Genomic DNA, 24,789 nt, shown 5'->3' on the forward strand with positions numbered 1-24,789 from the left:
GGGGGCTCAACATATTACTATTTTATTATGTTTTAGCAGTGTGGGTTCCCAAAGTTCAAGATATTTTAATATCTTAAATGTTTTAAATTAATTTCTCTAGCATCATATTTACATTTGGAACTACATTCCTATTTATCCAAACAAGAACTAAGGCTAAGATTTCCTTTAGCCTTAGAAAGCAACGCTCTCTAGTTTTTGTTAAAAAGTTACATCGCTCTCAATAGATTTACCTCAAAATAATAAAATAAATAAATAAATAAACGAAGGAACGATCCTGTTGATTTCAATGACAAATGGGCATCTGAGATATTTCGACTTTCCGGTCTGCTGAAACGCCCAATACCAAGCTGGATTGAAACAAAATGCAGAATGAGGAGACACCGTCGGTGTGCGGGTTAACAGCAAAGTGCACTCTAGTATTTCGGCATGCAGGTGAAGAATATCATTTGCCCACCTAAAAAAAACAAAAAAACTCCCTGCACGCAAAGAAGTAGCAGGGAAGGAAGAAAAACTTGTGATCTCGTAGTCCTCCCTCTCCATTAAGCTAATTTCCTACTTTCAGAGGTTTATCTTTAAAAAAAAAAGTGAAGGAACATTAGAAACGCGATTCCTCCTCTCCCGCGGTCATTTTCACCCCTTTTCCCTCCACGAGGGGAAGGGGAAGGGGAAGAGGCGCCGGTGAGGCGCCGCCATCTTGGGGGAGAGGAGAAAAGGGGAGGCGGGAGCGGGGAGGGGATCCGGGTGGCCCGAAGAAGGTGCGCCAGCAGCACCGCCCCCTCGCCCTTCTCACCGGTCGTTCAAATATCGCGCGATTCTTCTACCACCACCACCTCTGTCTCGGCGGGCCCTGCATTCTGTTACCGAAAGGACCCGTGAGCCCGCACGCCCGTTGGCGCCCTGAGGCGAGGCCAGGTACGGCGCCAGCTCTCTGCCCAGCCGCTCAGGTGAGGGGGACGGGGGCGTGGCTTGGCGCCCAGCTGACCGCCCCGCCCCCTCCGCTGTGATTTCTTCCTGTCTGAGGGATCCGACGGGACGGGGTAACGACGACGCCTTGTGTTGGCATCTGGGGCAGCCGAAGGGAGGCAGGTTAGAGACAGTTTCTTCTTCTTCCACTGCGCTGAGCGCGGCGTTGGTGAAGAAGAAGAGGCCGTTTGTTTGGAGGACTTAATTAAATCCGGGTTTTCTGTTCCTCTCTCCGTTCTGAGCATCTTGGGGGAAAATGCTCCATGGCAGGTAAGGCGACTTCGAAGAGCTTTCAGGGCAAAGTGTTGGTAGGCTCTCTCGTTTCAAGTCCCCCCAAAATCCGGGTGAAATGGCTGTACTGTATTAGGACAAGCGGAAAGAAACGGCGTGTGAGTTTCCAGAGCTTTCTACCAGGCCATCTCTAGGTGGTAAAGCAGGGAGGGGTAATGCTGGCTGCTGTTCAAGCTATGGAGGCATTGTCGAGGAAAGGAAGGAAGGGAGTTGGTTTTTGAGGCGGAGAGAGCCTCGGTAGTTGCAGAGTGTGGGCGGAATCGGGCTTAAAACATACCTGTTAGAATAGATCGTACCTCTCTATTCACGTTGTAACGTGAGCTTTCTCCCCTCTGAAATGTCTGCCGACAGCTTAATTGGTATGTAGACATCTTTCCCTCTTTTGGTTCATCTGTGCGATGGGGAAGAAGTTTCAGAGCTCTTCAGTCAGCGCAGCAATGCAAACAGTTCTTTTGCAAACCACATTGTAAATTATAAATATATTGGCTGTATTGAGGGCCCTCCTGTAAACTTGTATTTTGACGTTTGCTGCTTATATGGAAGATGTCTAAATTATATGTTTAGAAGTTATGACTGACCTACATTTTGAAAATTGGGGTGTGTCTTTCAAGTTTCTGATGGTGTTCCTGAGAAATTTACCCTGTGGGGTTTAGTTCTTTGTAACATGTAGTATGTCTTTGTAGCTGCAATCCCAAGTAATCTTTGTTGAATGTAGTGAGACTTATTTCTGAATGAACATGCATAGGCTTGTACTGTGCAGAATAGTAACTGATTATTAGCTGAGCTATCATGATTGTCACTGCTGTCAAGGACCAATCCAGTTGTCTTTTGCCTTGAGGAGCTGTAGGGTAATAATAGCTTACTTTATTTCTAAAAGTATGTGCAAACTTTTGCTTTTTAAAGTTCTATTTAATGCATTTCAAAGATCTTGAAGCAGTTACAGCTGTTGTTAACTGTTCTTTTTTCCCTTACAGTGCGCAAATGGCAAAGTTTATCTTTCAGGTAATCGAGACAGGCAGATGAGAATATGAAGAGAAACAGGAAATCCAGTCTTACCATCTCATTGCATTCTCTGAGAAATTAAAAAAGGAGTATGTGTTTACTTTGATTGTGAACAAAATATCCTGTGGAGAAGCTGATCATGGCACTACACTGAAGTGTGAAATGCCTGGGAAGATGGGTATCTTTGTACTTCTGACCTTGAGCTTAATCTTAAACTTGACACATGGGCATAGCTTATTCACATGTGAACCCATTACTATCCCAAGATGTTCTGGAATGGCCTACAATATGACATTTTTTCCCAATGTGATGGGGCACTATGATCAGCAAACTGCAGCTGCCAGAATGGGGGTGAGTTGTTATTTTTCTACCATATATGCTATAAATTTTTTTCCTGTTATATGTACAGATATGATTCTGGCACTACAAAGAATTCTAGGTAAGACATGTTAAATATTACACATCAGGAGGAAAAGCCTAGTGTTCTGAAACAAGGCTTGAAATAGTTACCAAACACCTAAAAATCATAGAAAGAGCTGCAGGTGCAAACATAACAGTATGGGCATGTGACCAGATTTTAGGGTCCATTCTTACATGGTTTGAGCCTGAAAAATTACAAAAGAGCTCCTACATCCTGTCTGAAGAAATGTATAGAAGATCTTATGTATTACCTTTTTAAATTAAAGATTTAAAAGTGTTTAGTCATCTGAGCTTCCTGACTGTTTATAGCAGGCAACCATGTGCTGTATCCCCTCAGGCCACTGGCATCTGCATGCAGTTGGCATAAAAATTCATTGCTGCCCATAAAGTTCTAAAATATGAGATGCATCTCTTCCACAGATCTCCTAACTGGGTATAAAAGCATAGGTGTAGTAACTACTCACATAAGTTATGTTCATTATGCTAAATGAAAGGAGTGTTAAGCTTCTCTGAAGTTGATTCTTGTCTCTAACATACTCCTTCAGACTAGACCAGGGGTCAACAAACTTTTTCAGCAGGGGACCAGTCCACTATCCCTCAGACCTTGTGGGGGGCCAGTCTATTATTATTTTTTTGCGGGGGAAGGAAATGAACTAATTCCTATGCCCCACAAATAACCCAGAGATGCATTTTAAATAAAAGCACACATTTTACTAATGTAAAAACATGCTGATTCCCGGACCGTCTGCCGGCCAGATTGAGAAGGCAATTGGGCCACATCTGGCCCCCGAGCCTTAGTTTGCCTACCCATGGACTAGACATTCACAGTTGTCTATGGTGTGGTTGACCAAACATGCCTGTGAATTAGGGATGTAATCTAATTTTTTAAAAAAAGAAACGTAACCATATGAGTTTGAGTCAATTACTCAATAAATTGTTAGTAGGTGCAAAAAAATTCCATGGGATTTTTTTTCTAAAGAAAAAAGTACTTCTAAAAATAGGCATATTTTTCAGCAGGCTGTGTCAGAATAATTTTTTTTATGTTATGGAAGGCAATACCTTTTTTAATAGTGTTGCTTACTACATACAATGCTTACCAGGAATTGTAGTGAACATTAATTACAATTTTGAAGCAATCTAAGATGTCTTTTTAGTTGATCTAAATATTTTAATAGTTTGACTTAAGCGCCTCTGCCTGTTTGCTGATCCTTTCTAGGTGGTGCTGCTATAGAGCGTTGGTAATGGAAAAAGCAGCAATCTCTCACGTGATTACCTGCACTCTCCCTCTGCATGGTACAGTGGTGAGAAATGAACCCAATTTTCCTCACCATTCCACCAGCTTTGAGAGCTTGAGCATGAAGAGACAATAGGGTCAAGGATAGGGCAAGTGATAGTTGCTTTTGAATGCTCATCCTTTCCCTCTAGAAGCCTGTACCTGGTCATGTGTTCTTTCTTTGGGTGCTGGAGCAGGAAGAATTAGGCCCAGCAAACCAGCTGGTGTTCTTTGGAGGAGCAGTCGCCACTTCTGCTTACTGGGCAGTATTGCGGCAAAAATTGGACCCACACACTCTGTCATTCACAGGGAGAGTGCTGATTAGCGAGTGGTTGCTCCTTCCATGACCAGAGGTTTCTGCTGCACTGCCCAGAGAGATGGGTAAGCAGGTTGGCAGAGGCAACTTCTTGCCAAGTAGTACCATGGGCCCAGTCCTCCTTATGACAGTGTCCATACCATGAGCAAGAGAGGTAGTGGGAGCTGCTGCTGCTTTCCTTTGCTTGTGGATGGCGGAGGTGTTGAGGGTGGTTTCTGTGGGTTTCCTGGCTAGAATGTTCTGCCTCCTTCCTGCGCTTCAGCGTCTGTTACAGAACGGGAAAGGAGAAGAGATTGCTGTTTAGTGTTTGCCAGTTCTCCCTAGAAGTTTTAATATGTATGTGTTAGTGTTTATTTTAAATATTAACATTTATAATAATTCTCCAAAAGCATTAAAGTGCCAGTCCCAGGTAGACTTTGGATATTTGGAGTGATAAGAACACAAGTGAGGGGCACATTGCTATTTTGATCCTTCCCTTTCTGTCCCATTTCACCTGGAAGGAAGATGTGCATCCTTCAGCCATCTGTACTGTTGAATCCTTATTCTGATTTCTGTCAGATGCTTCTAGTTTTGGTGATATATATTTTGGTGGTGTTTTCTCATATCTAAAGATTTCTAAGCACAAGCAGAGGTTTGTTTGTGACAGGAAAATTAAGGTACCTGTGCAATTAGAAAGCATTAGAAGCATTCCTTATTCTCTTGTAATATAACTGTGGCAAGTCAGTACATGAGTGGAGAATAAAACTTGATTCACATTCAGTGTTCTAAAGGCTTTATCTTCTAAGGCTGCAGTTCTAAGCACAGTTTCTTAGAGCACATCCTATTGAAGCTGGTGGCACTTGCTTCCGAGTAAGCTTGCATGGGACTGTGCTGTAAAACAAGACTAAAACACTAATAAGTAGACAGACTTTTAGCTCTATATATGAGTATATATCAGATCTACAAAATGCTAAGTAATGTAATATTGAGACAAAAACAAAACACGTGCTAGATGGAAGTCTAAACAGGCTGTGTAAGGAGAGAGACCTCAGGGTCATAGTAAAAAGTTTTGAGTGATAAAAGTAAAGTTCAGTGATGGAACTGTTGAAAGGGAGTTTTGAAAAAAAGCAGAAAACATTGAAACCTTGTAATGCTATTATATATATCTATGGTGTATGTACCCGCTTTTAGAAAACTTTGTATGCTTTCGGTTGGAATTATTAGGGAGAGGATTTGAAAGCAGCAGCAAGTACAGCAATATAAAAATATAGTGTACCCACTTTAGAATACTTTGTGCAACTTTTGTGTAGTCCTAAAAAAAAGAAAGAACTTGAAAAGGTACAGAAAATGGTAACTATAGTGACAATAGCATGATGATGATGATGATGGCTCATCCTTTAAAGTCTTCATGTCTTTAGCCATTGTCATCATGCTCTGCTTGTGAGCTTTTCCAGGGTATCCACCTGCCACTATTTGAGAAAACAACGAAAAGTCTTGTAACACCTTAAAGGCCAACACATACAGAGAGAGCACATGATGGAAACATGAAGAAAGGAAAAATTAAACAAGTAAAAGAGTTGAGAACTGAAATAATAGGTTTAAGCTGTTCTGATCCATAAAGATAATTCTCTGCACCATGCAGTGCTACTGTGAAATTGCTATCCTGATATTCCTCAAAAACCATTTCTATAATGCCTCTTTGTTTCACACAGGTTAACTTTGCATCATGCTTTCGGTCAGGCTAGATTGTCATACATTTAAGCAGTCTTCAACCTGGGCCAGTTTTTTATATTGTTGTAATAGCTCAGTGGCATCAGCATACTGGTGATGAAACTGCTTCACCCCGAATCAATGCAGTCCACTTTTAGTTGTGACTAATAGCTCAGTTATTGGCTCTGCTTTGCTCCTTCCTTTGAGTGTTTGTTCCTGACTGGAATGTGTCCTTGAGCTCTGATAGTGTTTCTTGCTTGCCTGAATAGAAGATAGAGAGGGGTATGTAGGAATTAGTTTACTGTACAAATATAATATTCATTATCCATTGCTTTGCCCACTTTTGCCTGTGACCCTGGAAGGTTTCCCAGAAGGGAATGCAGCCCTCCGACCAAAGCCAGCCTGCTCGTGAGGTGGGATGAAGTGCCCACTTCAGGTGGCAGAAGCTCAAGAGGCAGTGTTTCGCCCATTCCACTGATTCCACCATCACCAGAATACCCTCCCCTCTTGCCTGTGAGAGGGAGGCATTCCAGCATGCAGTGTTGCACCTTGTCTTCCCTGTTCCTGGGCAGCGAAGACAAGCAGCAACACTTTGTGGAATTGCTCTGGCAGTGGGGGGTGGGGGTGGGGGTGTAGTGACAGAAGTGGTGAGAGGGTATGGGGCGGCAGTGGAGCATGCGGCAGCAATTCCCATTTTGCCTTAGGATGGTGATGAAATGTGAGGGGCTGCTTTTCTGACTGAAAGTTTCCTCATCCCTGTATTATAGTAGGATAAGCTGCTAGTACAAGCAGCCTGTATGGCGGAAAAAAATGACTTCTTGAACCTTTTGGGGGTTGTTTTTTCTGGATGCATCTCAGGATACTTCTCAAGAAAAATAAAAAAATAAGCTTTGAAAATGGTTTATATCTAAGTTCCTACTTGGAAGTCAGTGTTCAGAGCCGTGACCATGAGTATTATAAACACTAAAACAACTGCTAATGTTGCCTCATAACTCACACCCGAGTGACTCTCCTCAGTTACTCATAAATCTGTACTTAGCAGTTCTCTCTGACCAAATAAATTTCTAACTTAGTTGCAAGTAGGGAGAACAAATTATCACTTGAAGGTAAGGATTGATTTGCTATCCCATCAGTTTGTTAAGATAACTGCAAATGCATTTTAATGTAGCAACTGAACATTGCTGTCTGCTTTGCATAACTGAATCTTAATTATGGAGATGAATTTTTAAAAATTAGTTCTGTAGTTCTGGGTATGGAAAGTAGCTGATGGGCAGCCTTGTGTGAGTCACATTTCTCAACAATAGTTCCCAGTCTGGGAATGAGATCTTCTGCTCGGATTTGTTGAGAAGGTGAAAATATTATGGATTTTAAATATATATGCTATTCCAGGAAATCTTTGGTATTAATTTTTTATCAATCTTTTACATAATTTCCTTACCAAAAAAGAGAACCTAATAATTTTATTTTCCAGGAAAACAACAACTCCCATTCAATTGTCAGTTCTAATACAAGCTGCTTTGGGATTATAAAGCTATAATTCATGTCATGGACATAGTTTAATAGCCACAGTGGCAAATAAAGGCCTTGTTTTAAAATCATAGATAAAAATGCAAACCAGTTATGACCCAGCTAAAATCCTATGGCATACTGTTCTATTTCTTTAGCTCAGAAGTTGCCACTTCCATGTTGAGAGATACTTTTTCCATGTTGAGGCGTACTTTTTCTTTCTGTATAAGGGTGGTGGGTGAGAGAAGGAACCAGTGGGGTTGGAGAATGCAACACTCTTGTCAAAATTCTAAATGTTCCCAGTATTCATTGTATGCATGGAGTTATCCCAACCGTGCAAGAAACTTCTGACTGCCCAAAGTTGCACTCTCTTCAATCTTAGCGGGGATATGGACTCAGCTCTCCCTGGTCAAAGTCGAGCGCTCCAGCTGCTTTGGATCTTGAAACTTCGCTTGGGACACAGTCCATTAAATTTAAACTATAACTAACGGTCTATATGGGCAGTACTGTCACAGTTGCTTAACAAACAATTTAATTAGGTAATGTGTTACATGCTTACTAGGAAGTTGAATTGCAAAGCAGAATGATTAGTCCCCTAACTTTAGTTATAGAGCAGGGGTGCCCAAACTAAGGCCCGGGGGCCGGATGCGGCCCAATTGCCTTCTAAATCCGGCCCGCGGACGTTCCGCGAATCAGCGTGTTTTTACATGAGTAGAATGTGTCCTTTTATTTAAAATGCATCTCTTGGTTATTTGTGGGGCCTGCCTGGTGTTTTTACATGAGTAGAATGTGTGCTTTTATTTAAAATGCACCTCTGGGTTATTTGTGGGGCATAGGAATTCGTTCATATTTTTTTTCAAAATATAGTCCGGCCCCCCACAAGGTCTGAGGGACAGTGGACCGGCCCCCTGCTGAAAAAGTTTGCTGATCCCTGTTATAGAGGTTTGAAAAGCTAGCTTGGAAGTCAGGTTTGCTTTATGTGAAGTAATGCATATACGTACCGGTATATAGGTTAGAAAGGGATAATACATTTGATTGAGAGAAAAGCTATTTTTAAACATCATTCTTTCCTTTTGGAGAAAGTGAATGATGCTGCGCTTCCAGTTCACACAAATGTGACTTGTATTACTGAATGTGTGTAGCTTCCAAGTCCAGTGTTTTAACTTTAATACATTAGACCAGGGGTTGCTAACCCTTTTGGGCCTGTGGGTGCAGGTAGACTTGTTCTGAGAAAAGGTTGTGGGCACCAGTCACACTTCATCTCACCCTTTGTAAGAATTGAAAGTTGCACTAGCTGCCTAGCCAAGAGATTATCCCCTCCTATCCATGCATATGCATGGAGTACAGACACACTTACATGCATACATATGTTTGCACACATGTGATGCATCTGCGCACACACACTCTCCCTCAGCCAAGCAGCTAGGCTTGAAAAGTGTTAATTCCCACCCCACCCCCCAGCCTAATTAAGGATGAGTGTGATATTTCTGGAGAATGCAGATAGGGAGGGAAGTTCCAAGGCCACATTGTTCAACTTTCCCCCCAGCTGCAGTTGACAGGAAGATCACCCCTCCTCTACGCCACAGCAATTGTAGCATAGGGAGCATTTTTTATGGGTCACAGCTGGGAAGGGTTATTCTCTCCTTGCTGTCAAACACCACTTGTCACCCCAGCCAAAGCACTTAGGCTTGAAAAAGCCTTCTATGGGCTGCCACAGATGGGGTTTTGAAGCCTAATTTCAGCAGGAGGGTAGGGATACTGCTGTTGCAAGATTGGGAGGTGTCAAGGTCCTCTTATGGACACTAGGGGCGGCCTTGGTGTGCGCAGTGCCTGTGTGCACAACTTCCTAGTTGCAGTGGCTGATGTAAGAAGACTGTCATATCTTTTATTCCACCCAAAACCCCATGCTGCTGTCTTGGATCCAGTAATTTTGCTGGTGACTCATTGGTATGGTTTGGTGCCCAGTTGCCAGACTGTGGTTTGGTAATGATGAACACTCCATAGGCTTGCCTACTCCTCTTCCTTCGCCCTTCCTAATTAGCTTTAATTGTGGTCAGTGTTACATCTAACTGGCATGATTGCATTACCACTAATCATAGTTGGCTTGTAACCAGGGACATGGACTTGAGGTGCTGACCTAGAGAGGGTGAGAGCCAAAAGGGGACGGGAAGAACGCTCCTGAATGTTCAGTTACAAAACTATGGTTTGACAATGAAACTTTAATGGAGTTTAGCCTAAGGCAAGTAATTGCTTTGTCTGTCACTCGTATGGCCTCCCTGGCATTTGATTGGAACCTTTCAACTGATTTCACTTGCATTAAACCCAGAGAAACACCTTCACAGTTCTAACATCACAAGGCAGTTGCATCTGTGAATATGCGGTGTATAAATGTTGAAAGCTGCAATAATTACATCATCTTGATCCTGATAGTGTGGTGTAAATGTAGGGGATAATTTGCTGGTTTTATCCAGGAGAAGTTTGGATTCAAATCCATACATACACATGAAGCTCTTTGGGTGGTCTTCAGCATGTTTGTGGACTTAGATAAACTTTTTTAGGTACAAAACTAGATTTTCAGTAGCACCAAGGACTACTGGGGAAAAGAAAACCCATGGTTTCTTTGTTTCTTTCTCCTAAGGTAAGGGGGGGGGGTTCAGACTGGAGCCTAAATTAATTTATTGCAATGATTATTGATTGCCTCAGGTCTTGCTGCTGCACAGTGTACAGTCTGCAGCGCAGTGTGGTTTAAACATTTATACCTGAGAATACATGTATGCTCCCCCATCTTCCTCAAAATGAAGTTGGCTTCTCTGCATTCCATGATGGATTCTGTTATCAAGAAACTCTGAAAAAAAGTATACGTATACTCTTCCATTCAGTCATATACTTTTCTCCTAGGATTGTACTTGGGAGAAATTGGGAGCAGGCCATAATCTACATATTCCCATTCTCTCCTCTTTCCTTCAGTGAGCAGTAATTTGAACACTGAATTTCCCCAGACTCTGAGAGACAAAACCCTCTTTAAATGTTTAAGAAAAAATTCTTAATTTCCTGCAGAAGAATGATCTCAGTTATTATGCATTCTACCACCCTCTCCATGCTAACAATTCAACTAGAGAATGTGTTTTCCTCTGCTCTTGTTGTTGGTGATTGTTGGGAAACGTGGACTTCCCACGTTTATGGAAAGTTTCCAGTTGGCCTATTTAATGTATATGAACAGTAAAGGGAAAATATGTCTATTTATATATCTTCCAGATGGCTATTGAATATAATAAGCAAAATAAAATTATTTCATTTAGGTAAGTATAGAACCTGGTACTTTGGAAAGCATAATCTGTCACATTTAACAACTAGCAGAAGGAAATTATCGAATGCAAAATGAGCAATAGGGCTCTGGATATTTAACTAAACATGTAACATGGATACAAGAAACAAAATATGATGTGACTAATACTATAGGGTTCACAGTAGAAACCTGGAATTTATTACAGTGGCAGCAGCTACATTTCTTCATCCAACCGTTGCTGACAGGTGTGGTTGTGTGTGTATAAATACATATACACTTATTTCTTGTTATCTCCCCACCCACAACCAGGGATTCATTAACTTTCATTTGATGCCTGCTAAAAACAGTCTTGTTTAAACAAGCCTACACAGATGCTTCGTAAGGTGAAGTAATTTTAATCTGTTTTAGTATTTTAAGTTTCGTATGTGTTAAAGTAGGGTTGTAAACTACTTTGAGGGTTTTGGTTTTTATTTTTTTACAGTCAAGCAGTGCATAAATTTTATGAAATAAATAAAATGAACAGATGAAGTTATTCTGTGCATATATTCCTTAAACAAAGAGTCTATATATGCCTATAGCATGAAACTCTCAAAAGCCTTTTGGTGCTGAATTTCTTGCTCTGTGGGCTTGCTTTTTTGGTCAAGTTTTTTATTATTTCATTTTATAATGTATATATAGCAGGGGTCAGCAACCTTTTTCAGCTGTGGGCCAGTCCACTGTCCCTCAGACCTTGTGGGGGGGCAGACTGCATGGGGGGGGTGAACGAATTCCTATGCCCCACAAATAACCCAGAGATAAATTTTAAATAAAAGGACACATGCTACCCATGTAAAAACATGCTGATTCCTGGACCGTCCACGGGCCGGATTGAGAAGTCGATTGGGCCGCATCCGGCCACCGGGCCTTAGGTTGCCTACCCATGATATATAGCAAAGAGAACAATTATAACAACAGATGAAAATTAAAAGATGAAAAACAAAACTATAAAATAGGCACGTAGAATGAGTATAGTTGCTCATGGGTTAATAACAAAGTCCAGATAAAGACTATCAAAGTTATCAGATTATCAAGTATAGTTCTAGATTTACCAAGCTTGTCTTGGAAGAGGTTTGTCTTGGAAATGATGGTTCTTATATGCTAAATCATATAAAAAGTGTCTGGAGGTTATAGTCCTCGTTGAAATCTCAAATTATGCATGGTTTTACCCCACTATACATATATTCCAGTGGTGAGTGGTACAAAGCACCCAGTGTAAGATTTTAGGCTGTTTTACATTGAGTTGCAATTACTGTTCATGCTGCCAAGATCACGTATAAGACCATTTGACAATATATTTACATTGGTTTCATCAAAAATATTCAGTAACGTTAATTTTGGACAAGAGACAATAGTTTGTTTAGTAATGTTGATCGTTTCTGTCAAAATTAAATTCCAGAAATCTTGCACGGTCTATGGGCTTTTAGTAGCTGTTGCTTCTGTGGTTCCCTCTGGAGCCAACTGTTTCCTGATGCTTTAAAAAGTTTTATGTTGACCAAGTTAAAGATACATGGGAGTTGCATGAATCTAACTGGAAAGATATTGCAAGATGCAAATTTCCAAATTCAATGTTTTGTAGTCACATCTTTCAATTCAGTGCACACTCCAGTTTTTTATACAGTATACTTCCAAAAATACCTTTCCTCTGCTCAGCAAGATGCTCTAGGAATCTGGCATTGCCTTGAAGACTATGTTTCCCTATGCAGGGCAACAGCAGCAGTAGGAGAGATGGGAAAATGTGAAACATGGCTATTGGCAAAGGCAGATGAAAGAAGATGAGCTGGAGTGTCCTCAACCTCCATTTAAACACTTGTTCCACTTCTGAAATCTCATGACTTATTAATCTTTTGTAACTCAAATTCTGTAACAAGACAGTGTCAGTTTTACAAGAAACAATGCAGGCTACATTGATTAGAGCCAACTTTGCTTTGTTCTGATTTCTTTGTAGATGTGCTAATCAAAGTACCATTTTCCCTCTCCCAAAGGATTTCCTTCCTCTTCTGAATGTCCAGTGCTCACCAGATATTCATGCATTTCTTTGCAAAGCATTTGTGCCTGCCTGTTTGGATCAATCGCGAGTGATTCACCCATGCCGAAGTCTCTGTGAAAGAGTGTACTCTGACTGTAAACAAGTGATAAACACTTTTGGAATTAATTGGAATGAGGAACTTGAATGCAGCAGGTACAGTGTTTTTCATTCTCTTTATTTTCAACAGATTTTACTCTGGCCTAAGACAAAGTCCTACTCCATATATTCCCTTTTTTTCTTTTTTTTTGGGGGGGGAACAGTTGTGAATTGGACGCCCTAGGATTATTTGTGATGAGAAGAGTGTGCCTGCTGTTTCAAGGGGAGAGGAGCACTGCCAGGTTTATGCATGTGCTTGGACCAAGTGTATACTGTGTCTGATGAAGTGAATAAGCAAATCTGCTTTGCATATATATTTCAACCTAGACTGTTCAACTTTTCCGTTCTCTTCTGTACAAGCCCTTTAGTGCTTCAGATTCTTGCTCATCCATATAGGAAGCAGAGATCATTACAGGACTAGCATGCATGGTAGTTGGCAAACAGCAGTTGAGGTGAGGAAGACTCTGAAGAATTAGGAAAAACTCATACCTTGAGCCCCCATCTCCTCAGAGATGAAGCACTTTGGAAGGAGAACTTTATTGTTGCCTTTTCTTCTGCCATGGTCATAAAGCACATAATATGATATCTCCTATAAAGGACAACATGTGCACTTTATTTTAAAAGCATTTATAAATAGCTTTAATACTTTAAAAAAATCGATGTGTTATACAACATATAAAGCAATGGAAGCAGTGGCCAGTCATGCCTTGGTAGCTCAGTTGGAAAACTCTTAGAATGACTACTGCAGTTCACTCTTCCTGGAGCTGCCTTGAAAGATGGTTGGAAGAATGCTGTGGGTTGCCTCTTGACTGGCATAGGCCACAGCTATTTTAGCATACCTATACTGGCTTTCTGTTAGCTTCTAGGCCCTGTACAATGTGCTAATGAAAACTCTTAAAAAACCTACCGGGTCTGGGGTCTGCATAGACAAGCTTTTGCTCTCATATGTACCTCCCTGCTCACTCAGATCTGTGGGCATGCACTGCTTCAAAGGGCACTTTTCTCCAGGGCTTTAATCCCTGACAAATTGGCAGACAGTGACTAAATCCTACTGCCTTGCCTGTGCAATCTTGGAGCCCCTGGCCCGCAAGCTGGAAGCTCCTCACCCCTGTAATTGGGGTTACGTTTCCTATAAAAAAATCGATTTTTATTCTTTGCAATCCCAGTCCCATTCTAGTTTGATAACCAAGCATCTGAAGTATGTGCTCTGAGCCTCTAGGCAAATAGCACTGAGTGGTCCCTCTGCATTTTCTCTCTTTCTTTTCTAGGTTGGAGGATTGTGATGAAACTGCTGCTGTCACTCCTTCTCTTACTACAAAGTCCCATGACACTAAGAAGACTCCAGGACAGCCCAGAAGGGATTATGGATTTTGGTGTCCACGTCATCTGCAGACCTCCGGTGGCCAAGGCTACAAGTTTTTGGGAATTGATCAGTGTGCACCCCCCTGTCCCAACATGTACTTCAATAATCATGAGCTAGACGTCGCCAAAAGCTTCATTGGGATTGTTTCAATTTTTTGCCTTTGCGCGACACTGTTCACATTCCTAACGTTTTTGATTGATGTTAAGCGGTTCAGATACCCAGAGAGGCCAATAATATATTATTCTGTTTGTTACAGCATAGTGTCTCTGGTATACTTCCTTGGGTTTGTCCTGGGAAACAGAACTGCCTGTAATAAGGTAGATGAAAAACTGCAACTTGGAGAGACGGTTGTTCTTGGTTCTCAGAACAAAGCCTGCACAATTGTTTTTATGGCTCTGTATTTTTTCACCATGGCTGGAACTGTGTGGTGGGTGATCCTCACAGTCACTTGGTTCCTAGCTGCCGGACGAAAGTGGAGCTGTGAAGCTATTGAGCAAAAGGCAATGTGGTTCCATGCAATTGCCTGGGGCATGCCCGGCTTTCTCACCATTATGCTGCTTGCCATGAACAAAGTGGAAGGTGACAACATCAGCGGTGTTTGTTTTGTTGGCCTCTATGACCTGGATGCTTCCAGATACTTTGTCCTTTTGCCTTTGTGCCTTTGTGTCTTTGTTGGATTGTCTCTCCTCTTAGCAGGCATAATTTCTCTAAATCATGTGCGGCAAGTTATACAGAATGATGGCAGGAATCAAGAAAAGCTAAAGAAATTCATGATTCGAATCGGTGTCTTCAGTGGCTTATACCTAGTACCTTTAGTGATGCTCTTGGGATGTTATATCTACGAGCAGGTGTACAGGAAGATCTGGGAAACCACTTGGGTTTATGACCATTGTGTTAAGTTCCATATACCTTGCCCTTATCAGGTAAGTGTGAAATACTTGCACAATTTATATCTCAATAATTAAGAATATTGGTATCTGTTACTGCTGCTGCACATGTATGCAATGCTGGGGATTTGATTGCAGCAACAATTGTGATACTGCTTTGTCTATTGTTCTTCAGTGCCACTAAAGCCTCTGAGTGGTCCTACCCTAGTGTTCCATGTGGAATCCAGTCTTCCTTCGATTAGTATTGTCCTAGAAAGTATAAACTCTTTGAGTACAAAGCAATGGAATAAATTTCTCTTTAGAACCCTCCTTGAAGATGTTAGTGACTTCTAGCTATGATTTTCTAAGAAGAAAATTAAAAAAGACCGTCTAAAAACAACAGCAAAACTAATATGCTGCTAGACAATAATCCTTCAGATTTTATACCCATCTGTTCCTATTGAAGATAAGAGTCATTTTTAATATTGTTGCTTAAAACATGCTTTTCTTTCCACTAAAATAGATGGGAAAGTTATCTACATTGCATATAAAAGTGAGGTTTTAAGTCACCAAAAAATGGAAACAGAAGTTAATACTTGTAGATAGCAACCTCTGATCTAGTTATAACTAGGAAAATGTTAATTCATTTTGGCTGCTTATGTAGTTCCCTCCAGATGTGAACTTCCATCAGCCCCAGGCAGCACAGCCCAATAGGGATTATGGAAGCTGTAGTCCCCAACATCAAGAGGGACCACTTTGACTATCCTAACCTAGATGCATACTGCATTTATTCCAATATAAGGATTATTTAAGCAAAAATACTTATAGTGGAGCATTTCCTTTTTAGTGGTATTACTTTTAGTTTATTACATTCAGCTTGGTTCAAGCTTTTTAAAATAACTATTTACTCAAAATAATATTTCTGGCATCAGCTAGTTAATGATCAAGCTAATAAAAATAGGCCAGGGTGGTAATGGAGAGACCTGAATTAGCCAAGCTATACAAAATAAAAATCTGAGCGCTAGGTAAGACAGACAAGTTAGCACTTGAGTTAAATATCATTGCCCTTTTTTGAGCCTGTTCTTCACAAGAGTGGATTAATTTTGCAGCGAACAGCAGAAAAGACACTGGTACATACCTCCAAGGCACTCTGAAAATCCTGCCACCTCTAATTAACTTCAGCCCATCAGTTCCATCGTCTTTCCTGTGTACTCAGATGACACAACTGTGTTACTGTACAGAGTATCACTAAAGAAATTGGTTAATACTGAGCACTTTAGAAGAATTAGCTACACTTGTTATGCATTTCTCCCTTTTATACAGCTGTGGCCACATTTTTTTGTGACTTAACTGTATCTGTCTTCAACATTTAACAACACAGGCAAGTTCTAAAGAAGTTTCTTCAGGATTCCATCATGATCCTGGAGGAAGGCAAACTTCCACTCCCCACCAACTACTGGGCAGGGGGAGTACACCTTGCTCCAGCAAAAGAACAGTGGGGAGCTCACTTTAAGCTTCCCATTGTTCCTTTGAAGTCATGCAGGCACTGGCCCCACAAATATGGCAGGTGTGGGTGCTTTGCCAGAAAGTGCCTAACAGGCCAAACTGGGACACCTGGCAGGCCAAGGTTGGTTACAGACTGAAGGTTCCCTACCCTGAGGCTTATTTCTTATTTTTGTCTCATTTTCTAAATAAATTAAAATCATACCATTCAGTACTGTGTCATAGCATCATATTCTCCCTGCTTACGCTTACAACATTTCATTTTCTGGAGTTTTGATGACAAAATATTGTGATTAAGCTATTCTAAGTGTGTAGCATAGGTACAGTAGTCTCATTTTCTTAAAGCTGTTTAAGCCTGAGTGCAGCTTAGTTGATATAAAACTGCAAACTCCTGCATCACTATTCCTTTTCTACTTTGAAGTATAGGGTCAGAAAACCATTTTTCTATTGCATTTTTAATGAATGGTTATTGTTTTCCAGGTCAAGATATTGGCAAGACCAGAAATAATTTTGTTTCTGATGAAATACCTTATGACTTTAATTGTTGGCATCTCTCCAGTTTTCTGGGTAGGAAGCAAGAAGACTTGCTCAGAATGGGCAAGTTTCTTCAACAGGAATCGCAAAAGAGAGTAAGACACATTTTTTGTGGTAATATTTATTTTGAAAACAACAAGATAAAATTAGTGGGCACTGTTAATTGGCGTGTTTTAAAAATGCGTGTGTGTGTGAGAGAGAGAGAGAGAGAGAGAGAGTGAGTATGCATCTTGGGTTGCTTATTGACTTTGTTCATATGATTGCAGGTTGTTAAAAAAAAATATCCCCACCCCCAAAAACATGTGGTCTCTCATATTTGATGTGGAACTCCCTGTTGTCATCATTGTTTAAGTGCCACCTCCCTCCCCCCTCCCTCACATGTGAACCTGCAATGAATTAAAACAAAAATTAAAAAAAAAATTCCTTCCAGTAGCACCTTAGAGACCAACTAAGTTTGTTCTTGGTATGAGCTTTCGTGTGCATGCACACTTCTTCAGCTACCTACCTTCTTTGGCTACCTACCTGTAACTGCGGTGAATTGGAACTTATGGGTAATACCAACTGCAAGGTCTGGAAGTGCCCTCGCATGGGGGATTTTTAAAAAGTTGTAGTTAGCCAGATGCTGAATTTCCTCCCAAACCAAATCTTCCTTGGTAAACTGGCCATTTTTTTCTCCTTTTGCAAAAGAGGCCGAGCAGTATAATCCTGAGCAGCAGGAGTCTGATTTGGTCAAATTTTGTATCTGCTTTCTCACAGCCTGTGTTATTAGTATGAATGTTTTAATGCTATGCCCTATTTTTATACAGTCTTTCTTGATGCTTGGCATTGCATAATTATTTGAAGATTGATCTCAGGATGAGGAGAAATTGAGAAAATATTTCCTCTAAGCTCCCACAGAGTGGTCTGTTATTCAGTTTAAATTCTTCTGGAGTATATTTTGAACAGTTTTATGTAGGCTATGTGTAAGTTTCCTTGGGAATACTTTTTCCATTGCTCTCCTTTGCATCCTGAATTCTTAATATGGCTTTTAGATTTCTGTATTTCTTTAAATTTCTTTAGTCAAGGTTTGCAAGCAATTATCTTCAACTCCTTCAGCCCACATTCCTTTACAATGAAGATGTATATTCCTTTCCATATTCCTTCTTTTTCTGTTATTGTATAGCTATTTCATATGTGTATCTTAGCAAAGTGATGTTCTCTACCAAAATACAGCCCCTTATTACCCTGCTAGTTTGTCCCGGGTAGTCAGATTTATTTACCCACATCCTGAGTGTTGATACTTTAAGGTAAATATTGCACTTTTTTGCACTAAAAACTTCTATTGCTTGCATGTACAACCATATTATGCAGTAATATGAAACCTGGAGCACCATTTCTGGCCACTGAGTGAGTTGCTGTGATTTGATGAATATTCCAATAGTTCAATGCATTAATGGCTACAATTTTGACAAATGATACAGATTCTGTGAGGAAATTGAAAAGCCAGTTTCGGGCAACTTGGGATTCTGTGGTGATGGCTGGCAATAAGAGTGAAAACTAAGGAGCAGAGTGGGCCAAAAGTGTAGAGCAGGGTTTCCCAAACTTGGGTCTCCAGCTGTTTTTGGACTACAATTCCTATCATCCCTGACCACTGGTCCTGCTAGCTAGGGATAATGGGAGCATGTTAATCACGATCATATTGTTTTGAATACTAGTTGCTAGGGAGCCTGTTGCCCCGATGTCCCTCTTCTGAGCTTCTCACAGGTTCTGTGAACCGCCCTGAGACCTCCGGGTATGGGGCTGTATATAAATTCAATAAATAAAATAAATAAAAATATCTGCATGCCTCTGTAAGTAACATGGTATAGAACCAGGTGGATCTTTCATTTGATTCACTAGGGAAGTTATTGAAGGGCAAAGTAATGAAGACATTGATAAAGATAAAATACAGGTGGAGAAAACTTCCCAACAGATCTAGTGTCTGATAAAGTTGTGTGTTTTCTGTACCAAGAGCGTGGCTGAGTAAGTAAGAATTAAGGGAGAACTAAGTTTCTTGTACTTGCAGGATTGTGGTTCAGATGCTACTTGCATAGAATATTGAACATGGGCCTGTGGTGCCAACTTGGCAGTTAACTTGTTCAATGTCCTGGAGCAAATCATACACTCTCACGTCCCTTCCTGTAATGAAAACATTTGAAAAAATGCAGTAGCTCTTAAAATGACTGTAGCATGATCTTTGATACCAGTACATGTGAGAAGGACCTAGGGGTCTTAGTAGACCAGAAGATCAACATGAGTCAACAGTGTGATGCAGCAGCAAAAAAAGCTAATGCGATTCTAGACTGCATCAACAGAAAGATAGTGTCCAGATCAAGGGAAATAATCGTTACCGCTCTGTTCTGCCTTGGTCGTCAGACCACAGCTTGGACTACTATGTCCAGTTCTGGGCATCACAGTTTTAAGATGCATTTTGACAAGCTGGAACATGTGCAGAGGGAAGGCTACTAAGGTGATAAAAGGTCTGGAAACCAATCCTTATAAGAAGCAGTTGAGGAAGTTAGATATGTTTAGTCTGTACAAAGCAGAGATTATATGATAGCCAGCTTGAAATATCTGAAGGGAGTCACATGGATGATGGAGCAAGCTTGTTTTCTCCTGCTCTAGAGGGTAGGTAGGACCCAAACTAATGGATTCAAATTACCAGAAAGGAGATTCTGATTAAACATTAAGAATACCTTTCTGACAGTAAGAGGTGTTTGACAATGGAACAGTCTACCATAGAAGGTGGTGGGCTCTCCTTTATTGGAGATTTTAAAACAGAGGCTGAATGTTCATCTGGCAGGGATTCTTTAGCTGTAATTCCTGCATTGCAGAGGGTTGGACTAGATGATCCATTGGGTCCCTTCCAGCTCTAGAATTATATGAAAGAAAGTAAAAAATGAGTTTAGAGAGCAGTCTGTCACATCTTAAAATTGGTAGTTTTGACATTGACTTCAGCAAGATAAGGGTTTGCACATCTGAATGCAATTAGCACATCTAAATAGTTATGGAGGAGGGTTGTAATCACCATGTATTGTCTTCTCCCAATCAGTCCAATCAGTGAAAGCCGAAGAGTATTGCAAGAGTCATGTGAATTTTTCTTGAAGCACAACTCTAAAGCAAAGCACAAAAAGAAGCACTACAAATCCAGCTCTCACAAACTGAAGGTGATTTCAAAGTCAATGGGGACCAGCACAGCTGTCTCAACCAATCACGGAACTTCTGCCATGGCCATTGCAAACCATGATTACTTAAGCCAAGACACATTCACTGAGATCAAAAGCTGTCCTGAAACATCTGAGAGAGAGATGGAAGCAGATGGAACGGCCAGCCAGAAAGTGAAAGAGGAAGACCTTGCCCGCAGCGAACAAAGTGCACTGCACATGTTACCTAGCCCTAAAGTGGCTTTGGAACAGCTAGAAAAGAGAGGGAAGGCAGACAACACACAGGATATTGCCAGCTTATCTGAAAGCATGAAAAGAATGGTCGAAGGAAGGTATTTGCCTTTCCCTTAATTTTATGTGTTTTTAACTATTGCATGCTAGTTGTTACTACCATCAGAAGAGAAAAATACTGCATTTTACTTTAAAATAGCAGGAAATGAAAAATAAATCTTGCAAACAAAGCTTTTTATCCCATGGAGCTGCAGCATCTGCACTGGAGGGGGCACCTAAAACAATAAGCAAAGGTAGCTACATTGTCTTAGACACACACACCTCTAAACACCTGAATATAGAATGCAAGGTGTAATTGTTCAGATACTTGGCTAGAATTTAAGAGGAGACAAGCCAAAGTAGAAGATACTAGCAGTGAGACCTCTAAGCAGTTCAGGAGAAAATCAAGGGCCCAGTTGGATGAATTGCTACGACAAAGACTCTGAACCAGTGTGGGAGCCTGTGCACTCCTGTTGGATTGGATCTGGGAGACCTGACTTAGGTTTGCACAAGGTGGTTCAGTGTCCTTACATTTCAGTTATGCATCTATAAAAAGACTCAACTCCCACAAAACAGCATAAATATTGTAAAAATTCAATCAGTGTTTGAAACTCCCATTGTTCTAGGCACATTATGTGACAGGGAATTTCATTAGTGCAAGCAGTTTCTGAGCTCTGGGTGCAGTACTGTGCCTAAGATTTCAGATTAAAACTGCAGAATGGAAGGAAAGGAGGACCTTTTTCTGCCTCCCCCTCCCCCCTCTCTGAAGACTAGAGAAGAGACCCTCTGAAGAATATTAGGGAGGTGGGCAGTGGAAGGACTAAACCATGTGAAAAATGAACAGAATATTTTAGCTGCAGTTCATTCATTTTCTGCTTTATATTTTGTGTAGGCACACTTTTTTAAAATAGAACATTCCATTGTTACTCCCATAACCTAGGTTTAAGGTGCCATTTAGCTCTTAGCTTTCATATCTCAATTTCTAACACTGATCCTGATGCCTGATTCAAAGACAAATGTAGCCCATGTTGTTAGTTCTGAGTGATAGCAGCTTTTCTACTAAAGGCTTTTTCCATCCTGCTACCCAAAAACTTTAGTTGAAAACTGCTTGTCTAATAATCAATTCCTGTCAAGTATGTGACCCATTTTTTAAACTTGAGTGTTTGTTTTGTTTGCAGCAGGAATGGGGAAACTGTGGCCCTTCAGATGTTGCTGGACTGCATCTCCTATCAGCCGCACCCAACATGTCCAATGGTTAGGGGTGGTGGGAGTTTTAGTACACCAGCAACTAGAAGTCCATACAATCCCCATCCCTAATTTACAGCGATTATATAGGTCACCTAGTAATATCATTCTCCGAGTAGTTCATAGTACTTCTTGTGTTTTAAAAAAGATTGTGTTTAGTTTATCATCTGTTTCAATGTCGAATGTCTTTTCTTTCTGTCTTTTGTATGCATATAACAGGACAACTCCTAGAAGTGATCTAATTGAATCCCTTCCCCTCCAAGTTGGTCATCCGCACCTTGATGTTTCCCAGCCAGGCAGTCCCAAGGGGTCAGTCTTGTTTGCCCATTCCTCTTCAGATTCAAGGAAAGCTCAGGAGTCTGGTCATAGTTCAAATGCTTAAAAAGGCGGAATTGCTACGTGAGTCATTTCAGCTCATGGATGGAATCTGTGTTACACTGGAAATGACTGTTGCGCTCTGCTTTGCAAGGAGGTGCCACCATATCCTCCTTGGTCACACTTCAGGTAAACCTAAAATTGCATTGTGAGGGGCCTAGCAACAGCTTCCTCTTCAAACTTTGGACATGTCCTAGCTAGCAGTAAGTTTGATGTGAAAGAGATGATGAATAAGTAAGTACTGCTTTTTATAACCTTTATGTCAAACTGCATTGCAGTAGTGGAGATGGAAGGTATCTTGAGCTGTGTTATAAACTACCCCCTCCTTCTAGCAGTGCTATTTACTGTATCATAAATAGGTGGGTCACACAGGGGCAGGGGGAAACTGATGCACCATGTGAGAATAACAGCACGGTCCCATTCTTGGAGAATCGGCTTAAGCTGCAAAGTACAAGCAGTGACTTGAGCACTTGTGGCTGAAGCATAGCCCAGTGTCTGCCTTTGCTGCTCTTATCAGCCAGCTCTGACCTGCAGGCCAGAGAATCCCTTAGCCTAAGTTCTCCAGTGTGATGCCAGTGGATACTACATCTCCCTCAGAAGCCCCCTTGGCACTTACCAAGGTATCTCCCTATTTTGGTTTTCGGCAGGGTTGAATTTTTCATTTGTCTTATTTTGGGGCGGAGGGGTTCTTTTGTGAAATGGGGATTTCTCAAATGCGCCTTTCTTATTATCCCATCTGGCAAGTACACATGTACATCCACTTCTGATTTCTGTGGTCCAACAGCCCATGGGATGCTGCTGAGAAACGTAATAGGGACCCTGCTTTTGCCTCTGCCAAAGCTGTGCAACTGTCTTTATGAACTACAACTGTATTGTAAAAATACTGGGTGGTCACTGGTGCAGATGCTTCTGTGCAGGCATTTGTATTGGGCCTAGTAGACAAGCTATTTTTGTAAAAAAAAAAAAAAAAATCTTAAGTGCAATGGCTCATAATTTTTGAGCCATTAGTAATATTTTATGTTATGGTCTAAACACTGAAATGGAAAGGGATTCTTGAATCAAAACCAGTTTTGAAAGTAGCTACTTTTATACAAGTATAGCACAGATCAATTGTTTCTCTTACATGACAGGATGCTTTGTTATATACCTCTCTCCTACCCTTCATTATTATTGTTGTTATGCTCAAGTAAGGTAAGGTGGGAAGTGGTGAAGCCAACCACTGTTCAGATATTACAGGCAATAACCTGGGAATTTACTTAACCTCAGTATTTCTACTCAGGGTGGTACCTTTCAAAACTGAGGCTTGAGCACAATCTAATAGTAGCTTGCATTTTATAAAGTGAGATTCTGCATAAATTGGGCATTGAACCCCATTCCCTTCCCTTCCCTTTCTTTCCCCCATATCAGAATAGACCTTTGAGACAACATATAGACCACAGTAACTATGAAGCTAATTTCCTAGCCTTTTGTAGTTTGGGGATCTAAGCTGTAACCTTCTATAAATATTTTTTTTTATGTTTTCTATTAGCTTGGAAAATGGGAGAACTGTGTGTTACTTTGCTAGAAGTCATTCAGTCCTGATCTTTGCATTTTAAACATCTGTTTTTTGTGATTTCTGAGTCCCTTTATTGATCATTTATTGATAAATCAGCTCTGAAGCATCAACTGATTAAAACAAGCACTTTCTGCTATTCTAGTCTACAGGTAGAATCTACAAAAACCAAATCTGTCTGCTTCTACCTGATATCGCTTCAGCTTTCTCCATAATATAGCACTTATTCCAGAGCTATAAAACAGCCCCTGGGCTGCTCAGAAATTCTGGGTCAAGGCAGTAAAGACCATTCAGACAACTTTCATGGCTTCCAACCCTGGTGCTTTTAGCTTATACCCACTAGGCCTTGGGATTTCTGTGCCGTGTCCCTACCTGGCAGTGATATAAAAAATGTCCAGTAGTCCTACAGCAAAGCTTGCTTTCACTTGTTTGGGAAGAAACTGGTAGGATATCCTGTAGAAGACTGGAAATAGCAAGCTTGTCTCTTTAAATTCAGTTGAATTGCAGCAGTTGGGGTTTTCTGCTTGTCTAGAAGGGTGCATATCAAGGACCTGGATCCTGCGATCAACATTTGAGGACTTTCTTTGTGTGCCCCTTCCACAAGAGGTGCAGAGGGTGGCAACACAAGAACAGACCTTTTCTACTGTAGTTCCCTGTTTATGGAATGCTCACCCCAGGGGAGGCATGCCTGGCGCCTTCATTACATCTCTTTAGGCACCAGGTGAAATGTTTTTCTATAGCCAGGCCTTGGGCTGATTAACATGCAATGGATGGCCTTTTAATGTGTTTGTGAAAGGGGATGGTTATTGGTATGTTTTTGTTACGTATTTTGTGTTCTCGTGTGTATTTTTATGTTGTGAACCACCCTGTGATCTTTGAATGAAGGGTGGTATACAAATTCAATAAATAAATATACTGAGTGTATGTTTGTGCAGCTCTGAAGCACAAGGGCAGCACATTTATCAAGGAAAGGGTGTGATTATGCTTAGCAG

At 40.9% G+C, this 24,789-nt stretch overlaps 1 protein-coding gene across 2 annotated transcripts; it reads left to right on the forward strand.

Moving 5' to 3' along the window:
- Positions 1 to 828: 828 nt before the first annotated feature.
- FZD6 (frizzled class receptor 6) lies at positions 829 to 23,978 on the forward strand. 2 transcript variants are annotated; one of them, XM_033155708.1, is made up of 7 exons: positions 829 to 912; positions 2,229 to 2,607; positions 12,768 to 12,964; positions 14,176 to 15,193; positions 17,120 to 17,268; positions 20,244 to 20,687; positions 22,090 to 23,978. In XM_033155708.1, the coding sequence occupies exons 2-7, from the start codon at positions 2,419 to 2,421 to the stop codon at positions 22,250 to 22,252; spliced, it is 2,160 nt and encodes a 719-aa protein (XP_033011599.1). In that variant the 5' UTR covers positions 829 to 912; positions 2,229 to 2,418; the 3' UTR covers positions 22,253 to 23,978. The 2 variants fall into 2 exon arrangements, with proteins under 2 accessions (XP_033011599.1, XP_033011600.1); XM_033155709.1 differs by lacking the exon at positions 829 to 912 and adding an exon at positions 1,129 to 1,233.
- The last annotated feature ends 811 nt before the right edge of the window (positions 23,979 to 24,789 follow it).

This window comes from Lacerta agilis, chromosome 7, assembly GCF_009819535.1.
Source record: "Lacerta agilis isolate rLacAgi1 chromosome 7, rLacAgi1.pri, whole genome shotgun sequence".
NCBI classification, from domain to species: Eukaryota; Metazoa; Chordata; class Lepidosauria; order Squamata; family Lacertidae; genus Lacerta; species Lacerta agilis.